Source organism: Metarhizium acridum, assembly GCF_019434415.1.
Source record: "Metarhizium acridum strain ARSEF 324 chromosome Unknown scaffold_405, whole genome shotgun sequence".
NCBI classification, from domain to species: Eukaryota; Fungi; Ascomycota; class Sordariomycetes; order Hypocreales; family Clavicipitaceae; genus Metarhizium; species Metarhizium acridum.
Window position 1 is genome coordinate 379,638 of NW_027094034.1, and position 25,929 is coordinate 405,566.

General features: G+C 38.2%; 2 protein-coding genes across 2 annotated transcripts; one reads left to right on the forward strand and one right to left on the reverse strand.

Moving 5' to 3' along the window:
* Positions 1-5,957: 5,957 nt before the first annotated feature.
* J3458_016893 (uncharacterized protein) lies at positions 5,958-7,315 on the reverse strand. The gene is made up of 2 exons (XM_066121058.1): positions 6,979-7,315; positions 5,958-6,925 (listed from the first exon to the last, which is right to left on the reverse strand). Exons 1-2 carry the CDS (start codon positions 7,308-7,310, stop codon positions 6,316-6,318), a joined length of 942 nt encoding a protein of 313 aa, XP_065973991.1. The 5' UTR covers positions 7,311-7,315; the 3' UTR covers positions 5,958-6,315.
* Positions 7,316-9,731: 2,416 nt separating this feature from the next.
* Positions 9,732-10,510, forward strand: J3458_016894 (uncharacterized protein; the record flags this gene model as incomplete). Its single annotated transcript, XM_007817262.2, has 3 exons — positions 9,732-9,907; positions 9,970-10,086; positions 10,147-10,510. 3 exons carry the CDS (start codon positions 9,732-9,734, stop codon positions 10,508-10,510), a joined length of 657 nt encoding a protein of 218 aa, XP_007815453.1.
* Between the last annotated feature and the right edge of the window lie 15,419 nt (positions 10,511-25,929).

A 25,929-nucleotide genomic window follows, 5' to 3' on the forward strand; every position in this document is an offset into this window, starting at 1 on the left:
TAAATAAAATATACGAGAGCTAGTAGCTTTTAGGTAGCTTATAATAATTATTACTAGATTTTTTTATAAGGCTTATTTTATTTTTAATGTTAAATTACTATAAAAAGGTATAAATCTTATAAAATAAGTTAAACGTTATAAATAGTAAAAAACGTGTAATACGTAAACCCTTATAATACGCTTCTTATTAAATATTATAAGCTTTACTACTTAATATAATTAAATTATTATAATAATTAATAAAAGGGATAAAAGCAGCTATTTTAATAATTAAAAAATAATAAAAATAGCTATAATAAAGGTGTTTAAGAGCTTAATTAATATAGTTAATAATATTAAAGAAGAGAAAAATTTACTATAATTACCTTATTATACGCTATTAAAAATCCTATATATTATAATACCCTTAATTAAATTATAACTTAACGTAAAAAAAACGCGAAAATAATAATATATTATAATTTCCATTTAATTACACGTAAATTACATACGAGAGTATAGCAGCCTAAATATGTGTCTATCATGTTATAGGGTGATGTGAGTTACAGCGCTCATGCATACAGCTCCCAATAGATGGACTCGTGCTGTGCACCCAGTAATTTGTGTGGCTATATCCTCATCTTTAATGTCTTCCTCGCCTTGTACTCCATAACCTTGGCGCCATCTAGGGGAGGGTGGAGGGTCTGAGTTGCCACGTTTCAACGTGAGGGGCGCATCGCCACCTTGAGCGGAGGAATAGTTCGATGCTTCAAGGAACATGCTTCTCGGAGCGAAGAAGGCAGAAGAAGACGGTCAGGGTGAGAATCCGGATAATATCACACTGTCACAGAACTCTTGTTTAGGACTAAAGTTGCCTACAGCATGCTACGTTTTCGATTCAGGTGCAACCAGACCACACCGCTAAAGGAGCCCGAACTCGTGGTGTTTTTTGAATTTAAGTCAACTCCACGCAAGTTTTGTTGTATAGGACACTAACTTACAAGGATAGTATGAATTCAGCCAATACGAAAGCTCGCTCAGCAGCTCCAAGTTCTTCTAAATCATCTACATCCTCTTCCATCATAAATCTACAGGACCTACGGAGCTCCAGAAAAGCTCCAAGCGTTTTCAACGTGGATCAAACGATGAGTCTCATAACGTGACAAAAGATGGAGTGCTCGAGTGCTTATGAGCTCGTCAGCCTTCCCTGCCACATGACTGGCACTCTTGAACCACCTTGATTCATCTAGCTCAATTTCTGATGGAATTGCGAGACTTGCTTATAGCACGCACTTGAATACCGATACTAGCCCATCGGCCTTGAATCTAGTAGTACTCTCAATATTTTGAGGGTAGACCTTGACGCTAGTGTGTCAAGACTAGTACATAAAGACGTCGCCAATCGACGGATCCGAAATGCAAGCTATTGCATCCATGAGGAACAGCCTGATAATTTTGGTTCCTCCGAACATGTCAACGTGTTGAGGTCTACGAAGGCTGCCGTTCACCAGCCTGGGGCGTCTACCATGGAGAGGCCGAACGATCGCCCCTCATCTCACACCACCAACGAGTCTGTTGATACATCTCGGCTTCGGCGCCCCCTGTTAGAATCCATCACTTCTTCATAAACCATGGTCTCGCTTCCCAGCTACGGACATCCCAAGGAGCTCCAGAATTCCCCACCCCAGCACCCAGGCTGGACCCCCAACATATTACCCCATCGTTCTGGAGATCACGGCACAGCCCCTTCGGGTCTATAACGGGTGGGTTTACCTGAAGTAGGGCGATGACACGCTCTCGAAACGTTGGGAATGGAAGGGCGTCTATATAGGGGTGGTGGCTGTAGGCCAGCTGATTACGCGTTGGCTGGAGGTCCTGTTTGACATTGGCGGGCAGTCCTTGAGCTCCTTCTGCCGTGGGATCCGCACAAGTCCAGCCAAGTAAAAAGGTGAATCTGTGTCGTGCGCCAAAATCTCGGCGGCCGTTAGACCCAGCAAGGCAGCATTATTTATCATTACAGATATAAATAACATTTAAGTTATGCGTATAGTGTTAGCGTGTATATCGGGGAGCTCTGCTAGGCGTAAAGTCGGTCGCTGCAAATTGGCTGCCGTTTTCGACCGCCTGCCCGCATGGGCAAGGCGCCCGCCCCCACAGGCCCCGAGACCCACTTTCCACCTCCCGCTGCTTTAGAGAAATCTATAAGACCACCATTAAACCCAGCTTCCTTCATTCCCCCTCCTCACCACGACCTCCCCGTGGCTCTGTTGACCTTGTCGGTTCCCACCTCACTCTCTCTCTCTTGCTGTCGCGGGTCTCCATATCTTGGGCCAGTTGGCCACACCATTGTTGGGCTCAGCAACAGGCTCCGCTTCCTGTCGCAGCTCAAGGCCCTGAAAAGCATACCTCTGTTCGGCAGAGATTATCCACGATACGAGTCCTCGCGCCGTGTCGCTCAGCCCAGCATCTCTCACCCGTCTTTACAATATATTAGATCTACAAATCTACGATCTGCCGCCGAATGACCTCCAAAAAAGCGATTGCTAAACTCTACAAACACTGGAACTGAGCAACGTGCTTCTCCCATCGAAAATCTTGCAAAGATGGCCTGTCGACGATGACTTGCTCTAGTGGTGGGTTGCCTCCCAGTGCTCGGACTGTCCGGAAGGATTTGCAATGCTTGCAGTAAGGTTGGAGAGGCTGCTGACGCGGCCAAGCGTTACATTATCTCGCAAGATTTGCCTTATCCGGTCCCCTATGAAACTCATGAGGCTTTCAGCTGATCTTCTAGTGTCTAGGAATATTGGCTGCATATGCTCAGGATTGGTTCATCCATTTTGCCTTGCTATCATACCACGGCCTAAGCATGCCAGATTACGTCCGACGAAGGTCCACGACCTGCGGCCATGTTATTCACAGCGTATGCATTGTGTTAATCTCGTCACGCCTCCTCCCTTAAATCGTTAATGTCATATCTGTTTGCATCTTCCCTTACATCAGCTGAATGCTTTTACGCGAAATGTTAGAGGCTAAATGTCTTTTATTGAATGACAGGCGGAGGAGCGATGGTTCGATTATCGGCTCCTTAACTTCCCGCGCCACATTACGTGTCCCCTAAAGGTTTTAATGATACGTTATCTGACGTCACCGTTACTAAATGATGCAGTAGGACTCTTGGCCGCATCCACGGCGAGGCTTAGCTGCTCCAGGGATTTCTGGTGGACGAGGAGAGAAGAGCTGGCGGAGAAGTAGGGAGTGAAACGGTGAGCATCGCTATAAAAATGCGAATTCTTTGGGCGCGGGAAATGGAATAATGACAAGAATCAGAATGGCGTGGGCGACCATATTTGGACAATTCATGTAACTTGGATGAATGGTTTGGACGCTCAAACATATGGATCGGTTAGTGGAGGTGATGGAAACCGGGGAGGCGGTCCAGGCCAAGTGTTTACGCCCTCGATAGGTTGATACTGCGGTGGACGTGCTAGGTTCCGCCTATATAAAGGTATGCGAGTCCGTCATGATCGACTCGAATCGACTGGTCAACATGCACATTTTTTTTCTTTCCTATATTTTCGACCTCATTGCACAATGGACGGAATCTCCCTGACACAAACGAGCCCACTGCTTAAGACTCAAAATCAGTCAACTTTGTCACCTGGCTCATCTTGGGATTCTGCGATTACGATTGCATCTTCACCCAGCAGCATGTGTAGCAGCGACAGCATACATGGTGACGAATGGGATTCTTTCGGCGACTCCGGCAAAATCTCCCCAATATCTAGCCATGAGAAGCTCGACATCGATTTGGGCTTCTCAACCTCCACCATGCAACTGGTGGCGAGGCAGGAGGATCCCAAAACAGCTCTCGTACCAACACCTCCAGACGCTGGCCGTCTTTAAGCTCTTTTTCTCGAGTATGAAAAGCTTGTCAATAGGCAGGAGGTACTGCATGAACGCGAGGGCTCACTAGTCAAAAGTAAGATAGAGCCCATGCTTTGGTATGTCCCTGGTCTGACTTATTGTTGATTTGCAGATGAAGAATCTCCGCGCTCCAATCACCTAGAATCTCACCATCAAGCTATCCCACACCCGCCTGTGAGCGTTGCCCGTGAACAGAAACCACTCTCAAAGCGCAAGAACCAGCGCCGGAAGAAGGCTACTTCACGTGATTCTTTGCGTACGAAACGTGCGCTTACTAGCACTCTTCAGGAATACGAATACATGCAACTGGGGGAAGCACGTCAAGCGCCCAACGGGTCAATTAAAGTGGAAGTGTTCTGGGCACCTATCTTCTTACCTTACGACCAATTGCGTGGGGATCAGGCAATTAAGGAGGCGAAAGACTTGGTGATCAAAACGTTTGGGCACGGTGCATGGGAGACGGAAAGGACCAAGTTTGGCTGCGTGAGAGCACAAAGAAGCGCATAGTGCGGTAGATAGCGGATTGTGAATATATACACTGTTACCAGATTCTTAGTTTTGTTCGGCTTGAACGCATTCGTAACTTCCCCAGGGACTGCCACATAACGACGAGACCTAGGTCGGCGATTATCTGAAGGGCAAGAATGCCTTTGGTCTTCACCTGCCTCTCCTCTCTGTGGCGTCCATGTTGAGCGCCAAGTGCCGAACCCGTGGAATGATGCCTACAGCTCGCTGGTAGAACCGCCCAGCGACTGGTAACTACAAGGATCAACTAGGCATACGGCCTTAGTGACCAGTAACTCTAATGGAGGGGTTACTGGCAAGAATTAGGGACTGCCTCGGCGGTTACTGGCTGTCACAGGGGTTCCATTACCAGCGGCCAAAATTTACTGGCACCAAGCACACAGAGGTTACCACCGTCCATAGGCTACCAGTACCTTGCCCACCCGGGTTACTAGCACACTTAAGGCACCAGTAACTGCAGTTAGCTGGTTACCAGCACCTTCAGGTGACTGGTATTCAGTGATGGCTGGGTACCAGTAGCAGAGGCCCCAAAGTTACTGGCAATGTTGAGTCCACTAACCGCTGGTCAGGAGTTGGTGGTAACTCTAGGGTTTTAGTTGCTGGCACCAATGACAGTTTTCTGGTGCCTGCTGCACTGGTCGGCCACGCCAGGTACTGGTAACCCGACTGCTATTTAATTATCGACTGTCCTAGCCGCTTATGCAGCTATGCATCCGTTCCTTGCCTCTGAGAATTCCGCTGTTCCCGACCAGAACTGCTTTCCCTTCCGCCAAGGCGTGATTACTACTATAGGAATAGTCTTCATGACGGTCCTGTAACTATGAACTTGTCAGGCCCTTCCCGGCCTTCCTCATCTTCTATTCTCAAGTTTGTCCTACTTCATTTCTTATTTTGTGTTGCAGGATGCTCGAGAGCTGGTCTGCCCGAAGAATCTCCACGGCGGATGCTGGCATCGTTGGCTGAGCCTGTGATAACGCGGCGGTATGTTGCGTATACGGACTTTTGGCTTAGGAAGCCGTGAGAAATGGTAGCGGTTGTCATCATATTGTACGGACAAAAGTAAACCAAATGCCCACTGGGATACCTGATAAAGGCGCTGCCTTGGGTGGAAGCCATTTGCCTTTTGAAGATAATCCCCACAGTCGTTTTACATACTGCGCACGCACCGGACTTCATTGGCAAAGAAGGAAGGCGAACTAAAATAAGAGTATGCAGTTGGTTGATACCCGCATGAAGTCGGCGCTTTTGTGAGAATCTTGTCTGCTTCCTTTGGTAACCACGGTGGAGATCAGCATCAAACCGGGGCCAGGATTTGCTACTATGGTGGTAGGCGATTAAACGCCGCTTGTATTTGGTTGGTAATACCTCTTCTCCATCCGCAATGTGAATGAGGCCATTTACCACCCACCTGCCGCGGAGTTCTCATGCATAAACGAGGCGGTGGGAGCTCGCTGCTGCCTAGGCGGTTCATAATACATAAATTACAATGGCCGCTCTCGCAAAGATAATTCGCACAAGCCTCTTCATGTCCCTCAGGTAAAACTAAGAAGCTGTTATTAAAGTAAGTCATTGCGGCCTGCTGAATCTCACAATAGCTAAATATCCTCAGCATCAACTCTTTTGGGACATTATGTGCACTCAATACTACACTACCAAGATTTTCCAGTGCGGAGACCGGTACACAGAAGACGTCAATTTTGAGAGATGCGATAATCCATCTAAACCAAACCATGAACTCAAGCGACTGCCTTTGGGCTCAAAGAGAGAAGGAAGCAAATGTGGACGATATGGTTGCAGAAACCCCTGAGTTCCTGTAATATTGGCCATCTTTATCGGCGGCAACTTTGGTGAATATGTATGACGGCAAAGGACATATTTAAACGCATGCTAGGACTTAAGTTGTAATCGGGAGATACTTGCCATAATTTCTGCTGCGTGAGAAAACTTGTTGGTCCAACATCCCAAAATAATCTCTCCCCCGAAAAGACCGTCAACTTGGGGAAAATTACCAGAAGCAAAGTGATGATCTACATCTGCCTCATACTCCTCCATTTCTTCTATAGAAGTAAATTGGCCGGTAGTTGCACGAAATGGCCAATGACCTGTACTAATAGTATACAGAACAGAACCAAGGCCAAAAATATCAGCGGCATAGGTCGGTTCCCAGGTAGCATTCGGGTTATGAAAGCCAGAGTCGGGAAGCTTCCCTCCAGAAAGCTGGAGATCTTCGCAAGTTGAGCCGCCAAAGTCGCAGAGGCATATGTCAAGTGATAGAGGTAATGTGCCGTGAACGAGGAAGTTATCTGGCCTTAAATCGCTATGTATTACACCCTTACTATGGATAAACGCGATAGATTCGATCGCCTGAATAAACCATTTATGGCGAAGGCTTAGTGTAATTTCGTTGCTATGTTGATATAAGAAAGACTGAAGGTTTCCGTGGTTAGCCTCAACAAAGAGTAGGCCGGTTGGGAACTCGGTGTGTGAGCCTAGAAATCTAGAACCATCGGTAAATATAACAGAGCAAGCTCAAAGAAGCGGGTAACGAACCTGACAATCCTCGGATGCACACCGAGTCTGCTAAGTATCTGCTTTTCGATGCTGAAATAGTGATCCACGTTGTCTCGTAGTCGCAAAATCTGATCTTCTCCTACCTTAACAGGAGCTTTCAAAATGATCCCTGGCCGCAGACGGAAAAAAAGGGCGGTTGAGCCCGGGAAAGACGCGACAGGTAGCTTAACCAGCTCAGTCGTAGTCGGGTGTGACACATTGCGGCGGAAAATGGAAAGAATCAACGTATGCAACTTCAGGTAAACGCCAGTGAGAAGTTGCCGCCATTTTTTCCAGATGGACAGCTGACTTAAATACAAGGAGTGCAGCATCGTGGTTTATGTTGGGTGTAGAGAGAGCGACGTGTCAATATGGGGCTAGAAGAAAGGAGACAAATTGAGAAAGGTCACGTGATTCTACATCTATCATCAACAAGTCCTGTAGCGGGTTCATCTGTAGCGCCGTCCGCACAATGTGAGAACTACTTTTATTGTTTAGTGTTGAGATTGTACCAACAGAAGGGAGCTCCATAATATATTCATAAGTTATCACGGCTATGTGAGAATCAATTTGCTGCCAATGACGTATGCGGTCCCCGAAGAGCTGCGTGCTCGGCTCAGACCACTACCTACCTAATGCGTTGCCTAATGGCGGGGTTTCAATCACATGGGGCATCTGGGTCTGTTTCGTGCAAAAAGCGCTCTTCGGCAACGTCTTTTCGCGCCCCAAAACAATCGTCCTTCACAGTTCTGCGTATTATTATTTTCAATCGTGAAACAAAAACCATCAGCGCGTGACTGATATTTTGGTCTCCTTAAATCCCTGACCACTACGATATCTCGACATCTCGACATTTTCCTCTCTCGGCCTTTGTTATGTCAGAGGTGCGCACACTCCCCAGAGTCGACCGATATTAAGAGCTAATTTGTCCATAGAGAGAGGAAACGACGAATGGCGACTATGAATGGATCAGCTATGAAAATTTCGGGCCTGTGCCATACCCCAGGATGATGTACTGGCGGGCAGCCAAAGAAGGGAGCTATTTGGTAACCCGATCGGGTCAAGGAGGCCAGCCTCAGAGGACGAATCTAGAGAATTTGGACGGAGTAGAGCTGGACTCGTATTGTGGATTGAATGTTACCAGCACAGATCTCAAGCTAATCAAAAAATAAAGAAAAGTAAATCATCCTTCCTTTTTCAAAACCCAGATTAATAACTGTTCTGTAGTCTTCGCCGTCGCGCGTAATCTGCAGCGCGTCCGTACCACAATCCCTCCCATTTCGCCGTTCCTCCTGCATAGCCTCACTTGACTCCATCGCATTAAATAGAGTATCACCAAGGGGATGTCGAAGATTCGCCGTAGGACCACTTTGGGCATTTGAGAGAAGATCACCCACGCTAAAACAAAGCCATACTTCCAAACAATAATCTTTACCCTCAGAGGCTGCCAAATACATTGCAAGTGATAATGTGCACGTAGTCGTGGTTTCTAGACTCCTTTTTTTACTGGATATTAAACCTGTAAACAGGAGGGTTTAAAGCACTAACGGCGCCTTGTCAAGGGATACCATCACAGCCTTACCGTAATAGTGTGCATCTTCCAGTCGACCATCGCCAACCTCATTTTCTGACGGATACAGATAGTCATGTACATCTGGCCTCTAGTCAGTTCGTAACATAACCTGAGGACGATTCCCCATACCTTTAAGGTAAAGACTGGCCAACTTTTGGTTAGTCTTATGCAGTTGAATATGGCATTCACCCTAGTATTTGTATAACTTCAGGGTTTTCAGTTTATTTTTAACGCTTGTTGCAATTCCCGAGTTGTTGAGCCGCCGTAAAATCTTCCATGGTAAGTGATACGGTAAAGCTGTGAAGCTGATCACGTTGAGGTTTTTAGGACTTAAGTGGCCGTCGGTTAAATATCTCAGCCCAGCCAATCTGGGAAAGTTTTGGATTGCCGTACGGTTCCGTTCTGTGTCGTCCAGGCATTGAAGCACACCAAGCTCGAAATCATCGAATTTCCGCTTTATTCCCATTTCCCGCCTGAACTTCCGCTGAACAGGTACAAACGAATCAGGAAATGCACCTGTCTTAGACCTGGGTCGTGCAAGTGGTCAGTTTGTGAGACCTACAAGAAAAAGTCGGAGTCTAAGAACAAGGAACAAAGAAGTGCGAGAGTCTGCAATTTATTCTGCAAAAGTGTGACACTCTGCGGACCAGGTTTCAGCTGCGTGCACGTGGCCAGGAAAATGTGACACTCAGCAATTTCAATCTGTGAGAGTCCGTAATTTACTAGGAGATGATTGGCCAGGACTTGCATGTTGGTCGTTGCCTGATCGAAATGCGTTCGATTCCTCAGACGATATGTCGGATTATTCGGCTTGATTACTAGGAACTCGTACAATTTTAGCAGCTGTGCAGGGAACATATCACCCATGGTCATATGCAACTACATCCGCCGTGATGTGGCTTGCAGAATAGCTGTTGGTTTGAGAATGGAACAAGAGACGGTTTGGCATCTGCTGGATGAACATCATACTGGGGATAGTCTGATTCGATTTAGCTGGGTGCATTAAATCAATGGCGGAAATATTGCATCAAAAACAAATGGCCAGAATGCCTATATAAAGCCCACTTCTAGCAGAGCAGAATCTGCTCGTCTGTCGTGTTGATTATCTACATGACACAGAAAATCTACAGAACCCGAACTTTAACCTACTTAAAACACACCTTTTTGTTATACCGTCATTATGCCTCAACCTGTTTCTAATCAGAAGCCAGACTCCCCGAGGATGCCCCTTGCCGAACCTGCTGGTTCAGTTAAGACCTCGGTTGAAGGGTTGTGGATGAAAGGTGCGGACGGAGGTAACGAAAATCGTCAACTTTTGAAGAGCAAGCCGAATCTATATGGTGGTTCTGTCGGGAAGTAAATCTACCCCTAAATCCTTGAGTTAGATACTATATGTGACTCTACTGACCAGCAAGCAGGGACGATGCGAACCAGGCTCTTCTCGGAGCCGGACATCAAGTAGAGCCGGAGACCCATACCATACGCAACTCCTCTGTCGACGATCTCAACACACGTGAATCAAAGGGCGCAGAAACGTATGTAGCAGTTGCTCGCTTTAACCCCTTCGTCAAGACATGCTGACCGGACACAATTAGGGTACTTTCACCACCGCCGAAGCATAGGCATGGTGCTCTTACTAAGAAACTGTCGGTTGCGGCCCTGTTCGATGCTACAGAAACTGGCTCTTGCGATATATACACTGCCAGAGACTCCGAGAAAGCACCTACAGCGTTGTCATCTAGCTCTCATAAGCTTGACCTGGGCAATGGACTGGCCCATGAAGCCCATACCAATGCCAGCACCAATGCGGGAATTTTGATTCCTGAGCAGAGCAGCAGTATGCAGCACTTTGACACAGCCAAGTCTCCAGTCAGGATGTTGGAAACTAGCCATGACGTTTTTGTAGGTTCCTCCGGCTTTGAGAACATGACCGAGGAAGACAAGCTCAAGTGGGGTTAAGGCGAGGGCATTAACACAGATAATTTGCTTTCGCATTTTAACAAGTCTATTTTTAAGGATAACGCTGAAGAAACAGTATTTAATATTAAGGTTTTCGATAATGGTATCAATAAACTTCCCAGCTAAAAGCGTTACATATTTCCAAATGCACTGGCTGATCAAATGGAAGACGTCGGGGGTATAGACGCAAATGATGGCCTTCAGCCTTGGACACAGAATTCCTCTGGAATCACTGGAGGACCGTCAGCCATGGATACGACTCATTCCAGCGACGGAGAGCTCAGCACTTCATCTGTTCAACTCTCTGGTGGTCCTGCAGGTTCCTCTAGCCTTGAGAATATGACCGACGAAGACCGGTTGCAGTGGGGTTAAGGCGAGGGCATTAACATGAACGATTTGGTTTCGTATTTCGATAAAGCTTTTCCTAAAGACGATGTAAAAGAAATAGTATCTGATAATAAAACTTCTAATAATAGCTTAAATAAACGTTCTAATTATAAGCGTTACATATATAATATCTTTAAATATACCATGTGATTAAAGCGATGATATTAGGGGTATAAACGTAAACTATAGCCTTTAACCTTAAATAAATAACTCTTTTAAAGTTACTAGAGAACTATTAGTTAAGAACGTAACTTACTCTACTAAGGGCAGAGCATTAACTGTAGTGTAGTTTCGTAGTTTTATAGTTTTTATAGTTTCAAATATAAAAAATTATATTAAATCTAATAAAATACTTATAAGATTATAAGTTTTACGGATAAATAGTATAAATCTTATACTATAAGCTAACATAAAAAAGTGGGTTCTTGTAAGCTCTTATAAGCCTAGAACTATAAAAAATATAAAATGTAGTTTTTATAGTATAGTATAGTATAGTGTATTTTTAGAAAATTACATAATCTAGTTTTTAAGCTTATAATAAGCTAGAAGAACCCACTTCTTTATGTAAGCTAATTGGTTATAATATTAGCTAATTTATGTATTTATTATTATAATTCAAGTATTTTATTAGATTTATTATTAATTATTTAAGCTTTTTTAAAAATTGAAAATGTAGTTTTTTTGTTAATGCTCTGACTAAGGGACACCTCAGCCTATTATCTGTCCTATTTTCTAGCCTTTAGCCCACCCTATTACGCGGCGGAGGCGTGAATTCTTAGCGACCTGTCTCCTTAAGTGCTATTAGTTAAGCGGTAATAAGGGGCGACTATATTCCTTCTAATACTTAGCCTAATATTTAGGTTAGAACGGTTATAGTAGCTAAAAATAATCGTAATAAGTTAATAGATAATACTAAGAAGTAAAGCACTAACGCTTATTTTTAGTTAAATAATAGTGCTTATAAGATAATAAACGAGAACCGTATTATACTAGGCCTTTATAATAAATAGCCCTATAAACCTAGTAGCGTAAATACTAGCCTTTTACCTATAATTAAAGAGTCTTAGCGTGTAATAGAAACTAAGTAAACTATTAGGCGGTTTGCTTTCAATAGCTAGTTTGAGTTAATACTAGAAGCGTAATAGTAGAGAACCCTTTAATAAATACTAGACTCCCGCGTTTAATTATTATTAACGTTTATAAACTTAAAAATATGAAACTTAATAAGCCGTTTAAACTCTTTAAGCCTTTTAAGCTTAAGCTAATATAATAGAAAGAAGTTACGTCTAATATAATTAACGCTTTTAGATATAATTTCGTATAATTATTTATTATATTATTTTATATAATAAATTCTAAAACTAGAACTTATTTAATTGTTAATATTATAGCGCACCTAACTAGACTACTAGAGATAAGTAATACTACTAGTCTAATAAAGAATACTATTAAAGCTATGCCTATAAACTTTAGCCTTTAAAAATTAATAGGTGATAATTTAATTAAAGCAGATATAAAGGACGCTAATATAGCTTCTAGTAACTTTACACTACTAGAATCTTTATCTACCTTATAGAGTATATTATTTATACTTTAGACTTTCTATTACCCTAATAATTCTAATAAAGCTAGAGAACTTAAAGTAAGTACTAGTGTTTCTAGGATCTAAGTCTATTCTATAAACGTCTTCTTTTATACTATTTTAAACCTATAAGTTCTTAACGAAGTTAATATCTCTTAGAATAATAATAATACTAGAATAAAAATAGAAACGCAAGTTTCTCCTAGACGTTTATCGAACGAATAACCTGTCTGCGACGTGAAACCAGTTAAAATCGCACGCGGAAAAGCCGAACTACCTATAAGCCTAATCTAACAGTGAAAAAGACCTGGGAGAGTTAAAGCCCTAAGGGAAGGGGATTGCGTGTTATCTGGTAGCTTTCCGTAGGGATTACAGTTAATTTCGTTAAGATAGTCTAAATAATTCAAATAATCTTTAATAGTTTATACCCCGTTTAACTTATAAATAGATTAGAAACCTCTATTATAATAAGGTAATATAGTTAGCAGTTATTAACAATTAATAGAATAATAATTATGCTTTAAGGGTTCTTAAGCGTCCTTTTATTTAAATTAATAATAATTTATTATAATAGTATTACTCCTTTTAATATAATAGTCCTAAATACATGAATATATACGCGAGTAAAGGCTTCTTAAGCTATTATTAATAGGTTATTATAAACTAATCCCCTAGACTATATAGTAATATAAGCGGTGGCTCGGAGGTATAACAAGGCTTTAGCAATACACGAGGGATACTATATTAAGTTCTAACAGGTATATAAAGAGGTTACTCTTTAAGATTTTACGTAAACTTTTTAACTTTACTTTTATTATTTCTTATAAATTTACTACCTTTAACTTATAGAACGCGTAAATAATTATACCACGAATTCTAATAAACCTTTTAGCGTAAGTAGAGTCCCTAGATCTTATTATTACGTTAAATAAACAGTCTAACTAATATTAGGTACTTTAACACCTATTAGCTTAGACCTTATTAGCTTTCTTAGACGCCTATTATATAGTATACTAATATAATAGTATAAACTATAAGAGCCTATTTCTTTCTTAATTGCTTATAAACTTTAAAGGACGTGATATTAATCCCGTTTAATTTTAATTTAGGTATAAATAATAACGATAAAATAATAGAATATAGTGTCTCGCGTATTAACTTAGTATATAATTACCTTTCTATTAACTCGCTTTCTTTTATCTTTATAATTTAAGTATTTATAGTTAATAGAAATAGAGTTTTAACGAAGAATATTAGTAAGCACTTATAAACTAAGCTTTAAGGTATAGTATTAGCTAACATAAACTTAAAGAGTTTAATATAAGAGCTTTACGTTTTAAAGGCTCCTAAGAATTCTAATCTATTAGCTTTAAACCCGCTTATAAAGATGTTTTTTGCTTTAAGTATCCCTAAGAGCTCGTAGAGTACTACTAACCCTAATCTATTAGTTTATCTAGTAATATAAAATCACGATAATACGGTAAGACCTATGTTACCTACGCTAGTATAGGGGTCTTTTATAATCTTAGTAGCTTTTTAATATACCTTAGTGTAGCCTGCCCCTATCTTACCTTTAGGTAATATAGTATTACACTAGTAGTATATAGACTCTTCCTACTAGGCTCGTCTTTCGTTCGCAACTAACCTTATATAGTCGTTAAACTGGTGCGGTTAAAGTTATATAATTAATAATAACTACGGGCGTATAGATAGAGTAGCGCTATAAAGCGATAACAAGATATATTAGGTAGTTTAATTAAACTTGACTAAAATATTCCCATTAAAATGCTATTTAATCTCCCTAAAAGGAAATTCCATGGAAGCTAATTAGTAATACTAAGTAGTAGATAATAGCTTGCCGCTACTTTCTTACCTTAGCCTATTATTAAAAAGACTAGAGTGAGCTAAAGGGCGTTAGATAAGCATAAACGCTTAGTATAAAGTGAGCTAGATTAATAAAACTTACGGAAAAATTATAAAGCTATTATCTCGTTATTTTAGCTACAGAAAAGCGTATAATCTTCGTTCTCTCCCGGTTAAAAGGCGACTTATAGGAGAAGAAAACCGTGACGAGGGAAAAGAAAGGTATACGGTATACTAAAAACGTTATAAGGTTATATTACCTTAACCGAGAAAGCGTAACTTACGGTAAGGCGAGTTAGAGCTATTACGAAGTAAAAAACCACGCTTATTAAGGAAAGAAACAATAAAAGCCTACTATAACACGTTTAATATAAATAAAGGACTAGCTTATTCTAGTATTAGGAGTTATAAGGAATAATTACTTGCTAATATAGTTTTAAAATATAATAGAGAGAATAGAACCATAATGTTTTAATTATAGTTTACTAGTACTACTCTATAAAGAGCATTAACTTACTAAAACGGCCTAGCTATAAAAGATTATTAGCTATTAAATAAAGTTAAGGATAAAAGGCATAAAACTAATAAGAACTAATTAAATTAACGTACGAAAAAGATAATGCCTCTCTAGGCTACTATCCCAGGTATTTGTCCTAATATTTACCGTATAAGTTACCTACTTACTTAATAGAGGCAACACACTTTCCTAGTAGAATAGTCTAATACTATTATAACGTGGGAGCTAAGAAAACATATTATAAATAAAGGAATACTTAGTGAATTTAAGGTAAGCTAATAAGGTTTAAACGCTAGTATAAATATTTTAAGAACTCGCGTAAGAGTAGGAAAGCGTTAACGCCTTATATATTAGCATAATCGCCCGACTAAGGAGAATACGTGGGTTAACGATAAGCTTCTAAGCTTAAATCTCATGGGGAGGTGACTTGCCTAGCGATTTAACCGTTAATAATATAACGACCGTGTCTGAGGATCCTCAGGCGTCCTTTCATTTAGATCAATAATAATTTATCGCAGTAGTAGTCTTTCCATTTAAATACATTAGTTCCAGATGTATGAGTATTCACACAAATTTGAGATTTCTCGAGCTGCTAATGCGTGAGTGAACAGTGATGTACCGAGACGCGACGGCAATCAGATACCAACATTCAGGCGTTAACACGCAGTAGATCAAAATTGCACAGCGGTCGGGTTACCAGTACCTAGCGCCGTAGACGGCGCAGGAGGCACCACAACACTGTCGTTATTGCCAGCAACTAAACCCTTAGAGTTATTACTAACTCCTAACTAGCAGAGTAGTAGACTTAACATTGCTAGTAACCTTAAAGCCTCTAATACTAGTACCTAACTATCACTAAATACTAGTCGCTTAAAGGTGCTAGTAATTAGCTAATTATAGTTACCAGAGCATTGACAAGAAAACTATATTTTCATTTTTTAAAAAAGCTTAAATAATTAATAATAAATCTAATAAAATACTTGAATTATAATAATAAATACATAAAATAGCTAATATTATAGCTAATTAGCTTATTTAAAAAAGTGGGTCCCTTTAGCTTTTTATAAGCTTAAAAACTAGATTATATAGTTTTCTAAAAACTTACTACACTACACTATACTACAAAAACTATAAAATGTAGTTTTTGAAGTTTTAGGCTTATAATAGTATATAAGGACCCACTTTTCTATTATAAGCTTTTAATTTTAGATTTATGCTAGTTATTCGTAAAACCTATAATTCTATAAGTATTTTATTAGATTTAATATAATTTTTTATATTCGAAACTACAAAAACTATAAAACTATAAAACTACACTACTTCTAATGCTCTAATAATTACTAGTGCCTTAAGTGTGCTAGTAACCCGGGTAAGTAAGGTACTAGTAGCTTAAGAATAATAGTAACCACTACACGTTTAGTGCTAGTAAGTTTTATTCGCTAGTAATAAAGCTCTTATAACTGCTAGTAACCGCTAAGGCAGTCCCTAATTCTTGCCAGTAACCCCTCTATCGGAGTTACTAGTTACCAAGGTCATATACCTAGTCGAATCTTAGTTACTAGTCGCAGACACCGTGCATCTTAGAGTGACTAGTAGCTAAACCAGTTAGTTCCTGCTAGGGCTAGGCACTACACCGTTAAGTTACTGGTAACCCCGCGAACGCCTGCCTTGGAGCTGGTGATCTTTTAGTGTTATAAGCCCTCTAAAATTCCAAAGTTCAGTACTACATAGTTTGCTACTCATAAGTTGATTTAAACATTCCCACTACAGGTCGGCACCGCATACTTGCGCGAAGCCCTAGAGCAAAGGTGCAAACTATCTCTATATTGCATAAGCTAAATCTAACATTCACACGACAGGTTAGCCTATAGACTTGTGTAAAGCCGTAGAAAAAAAGTGCGAAGGAATGTGTGACTCTATGCTAGATTATCTTAGTTCACGCTCCTCTCCCGGCGCTTAAATCCTTGCTATGGCGCTTTAAGGACCCTGTCTGTCTCTACTAAAGCGTTAAGAAAGAGGAACATCCCAGTCGTCCATCCTAAAAAGTGCCGCTATGAAAAATCGTTAGTTATGACAGATAATTATGAAAATGCGTTCGGATAGCCTAGGCTCACACCATTAGGCGTGGCACATTAACAATCCAATCAAGCTTAGCAAGCGGAGCCTAGGCAATCCCATTAAGCTTGGCAAGCGGAGCCTAGGCAATCCCATCGAGCTTAGCAAGCGGAGCCTAGGCACCATTAGGCGTGGCACATTGGCAATCCCATCGAGCTTAGCAAGCGGAGCCTAGGCACTATTAGGCGCTGCACCTTGGCAATCCAATCGAGCTTAGCAAGCAGAGCCTAAGCAGTGTTTTTCTGCTGCCCTGGTGAATAATCGATCGGTTATACTAGTCTAGCCATAGCTAAATGGTCCAGCCATAGCTAACTGGTCCAGCCAGAGCAAAGAGGTACGGCGGTTCGGCCACCTCCAACTATTCTAGCTACCACCAACTAAAAGACCACCACCAACTAGTCTGGCCCACCGCCAACTATTCTAGCCACCGCTAACCGGCCCAGCTATAGCAATAGCATTATTACTAGTAACCGCCCGTAAGTTTGCAGCCCCAAAAGGCGATCGACTCATTCCATTCGGCTGGCGCTGCCCGTTATAGTATCATTCACTGTAACGCGAATGTGGCTGCCATAACATCTAGCCTCACCTGTAATTTTTTTTTATTAATTAATTATGAAGGGCTATTTGTACGTCTAACTGTTTTGTTCAAAAGAATCGCAATACCGCAACAAATGTCAATATCACCTGCTACTGCTCTGGAAGTCAAGTAACGGAGCAATAAGGGACTATTAGTCACTATCTCCCACCAAAGTCGACTTCTAAGTGGTGATAACCACCAACACTCCCTCAACAATTAAGCATAAATTCCACCGACACTCCCTCAACGATTAAGCATAAATTCCGGGATGTAGTGCGTGATTCATCCCGGCGGCTACGACTATTCGTAGTGAATGTACCTCTCAAGGTCGGGGTACATCCGCCCGCCAAACTAAACTTCAACTAGCAAAGACCATCTATCTAACAAGTAGCCTCTACGAACTAAATACCTCCACCCTTAAAATCGGTACATCCCATAAAAGAAATACAGTGCATCTGTTAAAGATAATACGTTATTATAACCGGCATCCCGCAATTCCATCCATCCCCACAAGTACGTCTAAGTATCGAATACATCCATCTTAAAAATAAATCCAGACCAAGACAGCTTATCCAGGTAACCATGTACTCCTTAGCTTCCCAGTATATACGTCCTGCTAAAATTTCAACCCCGTCCGTCAAACGCTAGATATTATCTATCAGTTAGTTACCAGATAATCTTATTTTTAATTATTATAAAGTAAGATAGTTATTAAATGCAAAGAAAATATGACCTGGTCAGCAGTTTTTAGCTATATAACCCCCGCCGCTGAGAATGGTTTTATTATACTATAAACCTTATAGCGCAAACATGGATTCTCTCATAACCATAGGACACACTAGCGGCTCGTCTTCTTAAGGCGACCCTATCTGTAATGAGCAGCACTCCTTACTCGCCCCATTAATTCTTCCGCACCCGTACTCATTCTTCCAAGCAAACTTGGCCGAAATACACGGCTTCTAGGCCAAGCTATGCCTAGATACGTCAGTGGCAGGCGCTAACACAACCATTAATAATGTCCTAGCCGCTATACGAACGGTGGACCAGATCATCTCTGACGGGGATTAAGCTTACTGGAAGCTTCGACTTGCCTATATACGGTTAGCAAGAATTCTAGCATCACTTAACCCGATTATTAACCGTTAGAAGCGGAATGGGCATATTCATGCCCGTCGGGGTCACGACAACTCCACTGTTAAACGTCACTTGCACCTTAAGGCCGTCGAAGGGTAAACTCCTGAAGCTGTTAGCGGCCTTCGCTCGCGATGGGGTAAGCGTTTGGACAAGATGACGGGTGGGTCTTTATTTCTGGCAGTTGTGTACTCAGAAAAAGCAAAGAGCATAATGTATGTATTAACGAATTTCTTAGTTACGAAATAATTTTTGATAAAACTATACAGAAGAGACTTCTCTATCAAACATGATGCCTTGGAAAGCATTGCAAATTAAGCTATAAAAGATTGCCGTCACAATCTAGGTGATAGTGCGGTGTTCCCTATCTAAGCATCCATAGATCGCAAATTTAGTTCAATTGACTGGTTCCTAACTTTTGAGTACCACCAGGGGAGTTAAAGTCTTTCCTTCGTGACCAAACATTCTGAATGTTAGAAGACTACAGTGATCCGGGTCCAAGTTGCCGCAGCGGGGCTCAATTAGATGGCGGCTAATTTGGTGGGTCGTAGCCATAAATAGTACAGCAGCAACTCTCGCTGCCGCAACTCTCGCTGCAGCATCTTTCACTGCAGCATCTTTCACTGCAGCATCGTTTTTTGCTGCAGCACCATTTTTCGCCGCAGCAGCACCATTTTTCACTGCAGCATCGTTTTTCGCTGCAGCACCATTTTTCGCCGCAGCACCATTTTTCGCCGCAGCAGCACCATTTTTCGCTGCAGCAGCACCATTTTTCACTGCAGCGCCATTTTTCGCTGCAGCACCATATTTTCACTGCAGCATCTCTCGCTGCAGCTACGCTTTTCGCTGCGGCCAGCACCTTTTGCAGCGATTACAATACTGTACAGGCCATTCGCGAGAGCACCTCTCTTCTGAATTCTCTTGCTGAAAAGCACTTTATTATCTTACTGACTTATATGTCGCATTTGTGATTTATTTTTAAACTGAGCGAAATGGAAAACGGAGAACGGAGAACGAATAAGAGACGGGGGTTCCTGTTATTATTAAAAATAAGAGTTTATTTAAGTAGCACACTATAAAGTCTCGTTCTAACCTCACACTCTAAGGTGGCTGATAAATGGTTTTCATTCTAAAATATAAAATCTAGGAAAATAATCTTCGTATATATATTCCTATATACGCATTTAAACTAGTAGTAAAACGTAGTAATTATAGTAAACGATTTAATTAACGAGTTTTATAGGTTATTTGCTTAATTATTATTATACGAGAAGCTAATTCGTGCTATTATAAAGGCGGTAGATTATAATAGAATAAATACTCTAGGGTATAAGCTCTTTTAGGCTACCTTAAGCCTAATAAAATAAAATTACTACTTGAACTATATTTTATACTATAAAGCTTAAATTAATATTAAAGGAGATACTATTATAAAAAACTTTAATATAGGTATATATTATTACGTTTAAATATGCTTTTAAGCTAATATAAGTAGCGGAGAATTAATTCTTTATAGTTTCTATTACGTTTACTTAGCCTTTTAGTTTAGTTTTATTAAGACTTAAAGTAAGATTAAAGTTAAGTAATAGTTATAAATAAAGTAAAGGGAAGAGAAGTAAGATAAAGTTATAGGTTTAAACCCTTAGTCTTATTTAAAGGTTTATAATAAAGAACCTAGTTTAGTATTTTATTTAAAACTAAAAAGCTACCTAGGTTACTTAAGCTTTACTAGTGTAAATAATAGCTCTCCCTTCGCGTATTACGGTTATTAAGCTTAATCTAGAATTAAGGGCTTTAACTTTATATTATATTATCTTAGGAAAAGAGAAAACCTTACCTTTAAAGTTTAGCTATATTTAATTATTATTATTTTTAAACGCGCTTAAAGAATATATTTAATATAATCGGCTAAATCGTTTAATTATAGCTAAATATAATAAATATAATAGAACTTAGGTAATTAATATATACCTTAGCTTCTTAAATAGAGCCTTAAATTCTAGAACTTTAAGAAGCTATATTTATACTCTAAGGCAATTTAGTGAAAAATAGAATAATATAATTAGGCTATTAGTATTACTATTATTAATCTTTTTAAGGATAGTAAAGAGTTTTATATAAGAGTTATAATAATTATTCTAGGCACCTATTAATGCAATAAATAGAAAGAACTCTCGTAATATAGATAATTTAACCTTTTAGGCGCTTACTATAAAAGCTTATAAGCGTGTGCTAATAAAGTTAGTAAACGTTTATATAGCACTTTTTAAAGCCACAGATTATATACTAGAAGCTAAAGGGCCGATTAACCACAGGATTGCATATCGTATAGGGGTAGAAATAAAAGGCTATCTTTGTAGCTAATTCGGTAGGCTAGAGTAGAAGCAGCGAGAAGCAACACACTAGCGAATAAATCACGGATCGGGTGTATATTAGATTATCGTTTATTTATTTAATAATATATAAGTTAGTAAAACTTTAAATTAAAAGTGTGTGAGAGGCACGAGGAGAATAGTTAAATTAGCTATAGACTAGTCTTTTTAAGAAGAATTCTACCCTATAGGATTGCTAATCTCCGCGTAGTTTACAATAATTCTAAGAGTATTAACCACTGCGAATGCTATACGTTAGCGATCCTGTTAGCTCACTTAGCGCCAGTGAAAGAGGCCTCCGGAAGCTCCATGATTGGGGGCCCTAGCGCCAATGAAATTTGAAAGTACACAGGGGCTCTGAAGCTCCCAATTTGCACTGCTACCTAGCAACTCTATTTAGATGCTGCAGTGCCATTAGCGGCAATGAGAACTGAATAGTCAATTTACAGCGGCCCGTAATTAGGAGAGTGTCTATAGCGTCTATGTGAGAAGAAGATAGACAGATCGCTTAAAGCAGTGCGAGTCGGGGAATTCAGGCTCACCATGAGAAATCACTACACCGCACTCTATCTAGGCTTTTGCGTTTTGCGAAATGACAATTAGTTTATAAAGAGAAGGCTCCAAATACAAAAGACCATGGAGCCCCTACGATTGTAAAACAGATAACTGAACGTACAGTCCTTAAATCATCATGTTAACTCAAATTAATGCTAACGCTATACCACTCCGCTATATTACTAGCCCCGGGCCACAGGGAAATGTGTTTTCTCTAATGCTACCTAGCTAGCTTTACCTAATCTTTACCCCCGTATTCACTAATAATTATACCGAGAGAACAATAGATAATATATTACGTTATAGGGATATTTACGGAAAATTTATTAATTTTAACGCTAAAAAAGATTTTTTAAACACCTAGAAAACGATTATTAACTCCTAGATTACTCTTCTTTAAATAATATCTCTTTTAAATAATAAACCTATTTAAGGTACGCATATTATTATAGCGGTAAATACCCTTAAAAGTGTTATTAACAGCTACACTAGAGTGAGCCTACTAGCTAGGTTTAGTTACTTTTAGTTAGTAAATTTTCTAGACGCTTTAGAGTCTAGAATTAGAAGTAAACGCAACATATAGCTAGGCGCTCTTAATAGACGCAAAAACACGTATACGATAGTCGCCTATAACATATACCTGGATGCCCTTAGCATAGACCCCAGAGCAAAAACGCCTAGGTATAAATTATTAAGAAAAAGATTAATAGAATAACGTTAAAGGGTTTACATAAAATATTCTAGTCTTTTACTTGTGGTATACTGGGACTTTACCGAGAAATTAATGTAGGTATTTATTAGTTTAAATAATTAGCGAATTAAGCTAATACTCGTATAGTAAAAGGGGTTTATTAGCTGAATTCTCGCTTAAGAAACTTTCTTTAGTAGTTCTCTAAAGCATTCCAGTTAATTTATTAAATACCTGTAGGTACATTTCTGCTCGGACTAATAGGGAGGCTAAATTAGGGTGGCCTTGGGATTTCTTAATTGTGCACGATCTCAGACGTTATATGTAAAATATTATATGTAAAATAATTTGCTTTAGTTTTACTCTATTATATTATTAGTTACTATAAATTTAACTTCTTGCTTCCTTCTATCTCGCAATTGCCATAAGATAAACGTTATGTATATGAAACAGCCCTAGATCTTAAATCGCCGCTTAAGACTAGCTAGTTTTACACCTAATTAATCTACTCCGTACGGCCCTGGTATGTTAGAGACCTAAGACACCAGGGTAATTCTATAGATACAGGCCCTAAAATTTCGAAATTTGCTATTTCATTATCCTAAATCACTCTTAAGCGTTATCTATATATTCCCTAAACCTTTATATCTATTAAAAATGTTATAGTTATAAGTCCTTTTTAAGTGTGCTAGGAAATAGTTAAGTTTATTAAACGTAGTCTTATTATCTTAGTATCTTAGCTTAAGGCATATTACTAACCTCTTACTAAGCTGTTTTAAGTGTTTAGATAATATGTAATTCCTTACTTAATAAGAAGAGTAAAATCTATAGAACCTTTAGCTTAGTAGTATAGGCTCGTCCTAGAAGTAAATAAAGCATTGATTTTTATTATAAGTTAAAGGAAATTATTTGGTCTTAGTCTTAACTTTAGTCTTTATACGTTAAGGTTCCCGCGCTCTTTCTAGGTGAATTATTATATACGTAATATAAATACGATATTTAAGCTTTATCTTATTATTTAACTTACATGTATTAGTATATATAAGCTCTACTAGTAGTTAATACTTCTTTAAATTATAATAAGGTTAGAAATTCCACGCGTTTAATATAAGATTAAGAAATAAGCTAGCTTTATTCTTTAATTAAAAGTTTATTTTAATAATATTAATAATATTAAAAAAGTCTTATCGTATTATTACCTTAGCTAGTTTTCGTAGATACGCTTTTATTAATCGCACCTTATTTTCTAGGGTATAATAAATTTATAATAATATTATACTATTAGCTTTTACTTCTTTCATACTTCTTAATTCGTAACGAACTTCTTAGCTTATAATATCTTAAAGTTTAATTAATTTAACTAATATTAGGTTTATTTTAATATTTTTAAGCTTAACTTAACTAGTATTAATTAAAGCTCTTAGATTAATATAGTAGCTTATATATTTTATTACCTTTAATAAAGCCTTATTTAAGAGACGCCTAAGAAAAGCTATAATAGTATTACACTACACACGTTAATTTATATACGTCTAGTAGGTAGCTGCGTTTATATAACACATAACTTACTAAAGTTATGCCTGCGTAGCAACCCCTTAGTAACCTTAGTTAGTATAACCTAGGTACGTGGCAATTTCTTTCTTACCTTTAACGCTTTCTCTAGAACCTCAGCGAATGTAATACGGGTTAAGGATCTGCATGAATCCCGTAACAAGCCCTAATCTCTATAGGTAGTATAGGTAGGTGTAATAACGAAGTGCCTTAGTGTTAAATGTTGTAGCCGTTCTATTATTAGCCACGGCCTATTAGAAAATAGGTTTATCTCTAATTTCCTTACGCTAGTAAAATTTAATTAAACGCTTTAAAGGCAGGACTTTTATCTTATAGAAGTCCTAAACTATTTATATATTAGCCTTAAATACTCAATCTAATAGGGTAAGAGCTAATAGATAAAGGATAGCATTAAAAAGAAGATTATTTACTTTATAGAAAATAAATGTTTTCCTATGTAATTACTATTAAATTATAAATAATAGTGTAGTTTATATATTACTTACGAATTCTCTCTTCTCTTCTAATCTTTAGTGTAATAAAGCGTTACTTTTATTACTAGTAGACAGAGCATTAACAAGAAAACTACATTTTCAATTTTCAAAAAAGCTTAAATAATTAATAATAAATCTAATAAAATACTTGAATTATAATAATAAATACATAAATTAGCTAATATTATAACCAATTAGCTAACATAAAAAAGTGGGTTCTTCTAGCTTATTATAAGCTTAAAAACTAGATTATGTAATTTTCTAAAAACACACTATACTATACTATACTATAAAAACTACATTTTATAGTTTTTACAGTTCTAGGCTTATAAGAGCTTACAAGAACCCACTTTTTTATGTTAGCTTATAGTATAAGATTTATACTATTTATTCGTAAAACTTATAATCTTATAAGTATTTTATTAGATTTAATATAATTTTTTATATTTAAAATTATAAAAACTATAAAACTATAAAACTACACTACAATTAATGCTCTGCTAGTAGATCTCTTTCTCTATTTAGATTTTTAAGGAGAAGTAACTTAATATTACTATAGGTAATTATCTTAAAGTCATTTTCTTTTAAGTCTTATTTATTTACACTATCCTTTACTTTTATAGATTTATTTTTAAAACTAAAATAATAATTACTAATTATATTCTTATTTAGCTTTTTATATGAAAAAACTTTTAAGCGCGTTACTATATACGCTTATAGTAGAATTAAGAGTACTAGTTATATTCTTTAGTATTCGTTAAGAAACATGAAAGTATCGTAAATCTAGTAATAGTATTATACTAAGTAAATATTATTAATATCTATTATAGGCTTCTTATTAATTAAAGTATTAAGTGTGTAATAAATCGTAAGGTATCTATTAATATACTATAAGTAAGTAAGTAAACGTCTTTAAAGACTACTAGAACTTTACTAGAGTAATAAACTTACGTTATTAATCTCTTTATTAGCCTCTTTATTAAAATTAATACTAATTAACTTCCTATAAACTTAAAAAAGAATTCTCTTATACGCGTAAACCAGACCTCTAAATGTATTGTATTTTTTGTATTTTTTACTATACTGTATTGTATTGTATTGTAATGTAATATATTACAATACATTACAAGATTAGAATACCTATAAATGTATTATAAGGCTATAAAGTATTTAATATTATAAATAAATGCTTATATAAGCATATTATATATTAAAATAAAGCTAAAAATCACGTGATTTTGAATCTTTAAAAATTAACCTTAAAATGTGGATATTCAGCGAGATATTAAGCTTTAAAGTTATGTCTTAAAATAAAAAGTAAGTAAAGCGGGGCGAATTTTCAATTGCTTATAACTTCTTAATGTAGTAACTTATAATAGTAAAAAGTAAGGCATTTTAAAGAGCTGATCTAGCTCTTTTAAATGATATAAAATTTTTCCTTATAACCCTTATAATTAGCCTTATAATTTTAAGTTAAAAAAACAAGGGTCTTTTTTCCTTAAAATACATTTATAGGTATTTTACTAATGTAATGTAATGTATTTAAATACAATATACGAAAATACAATACAATACAAAATACAATAC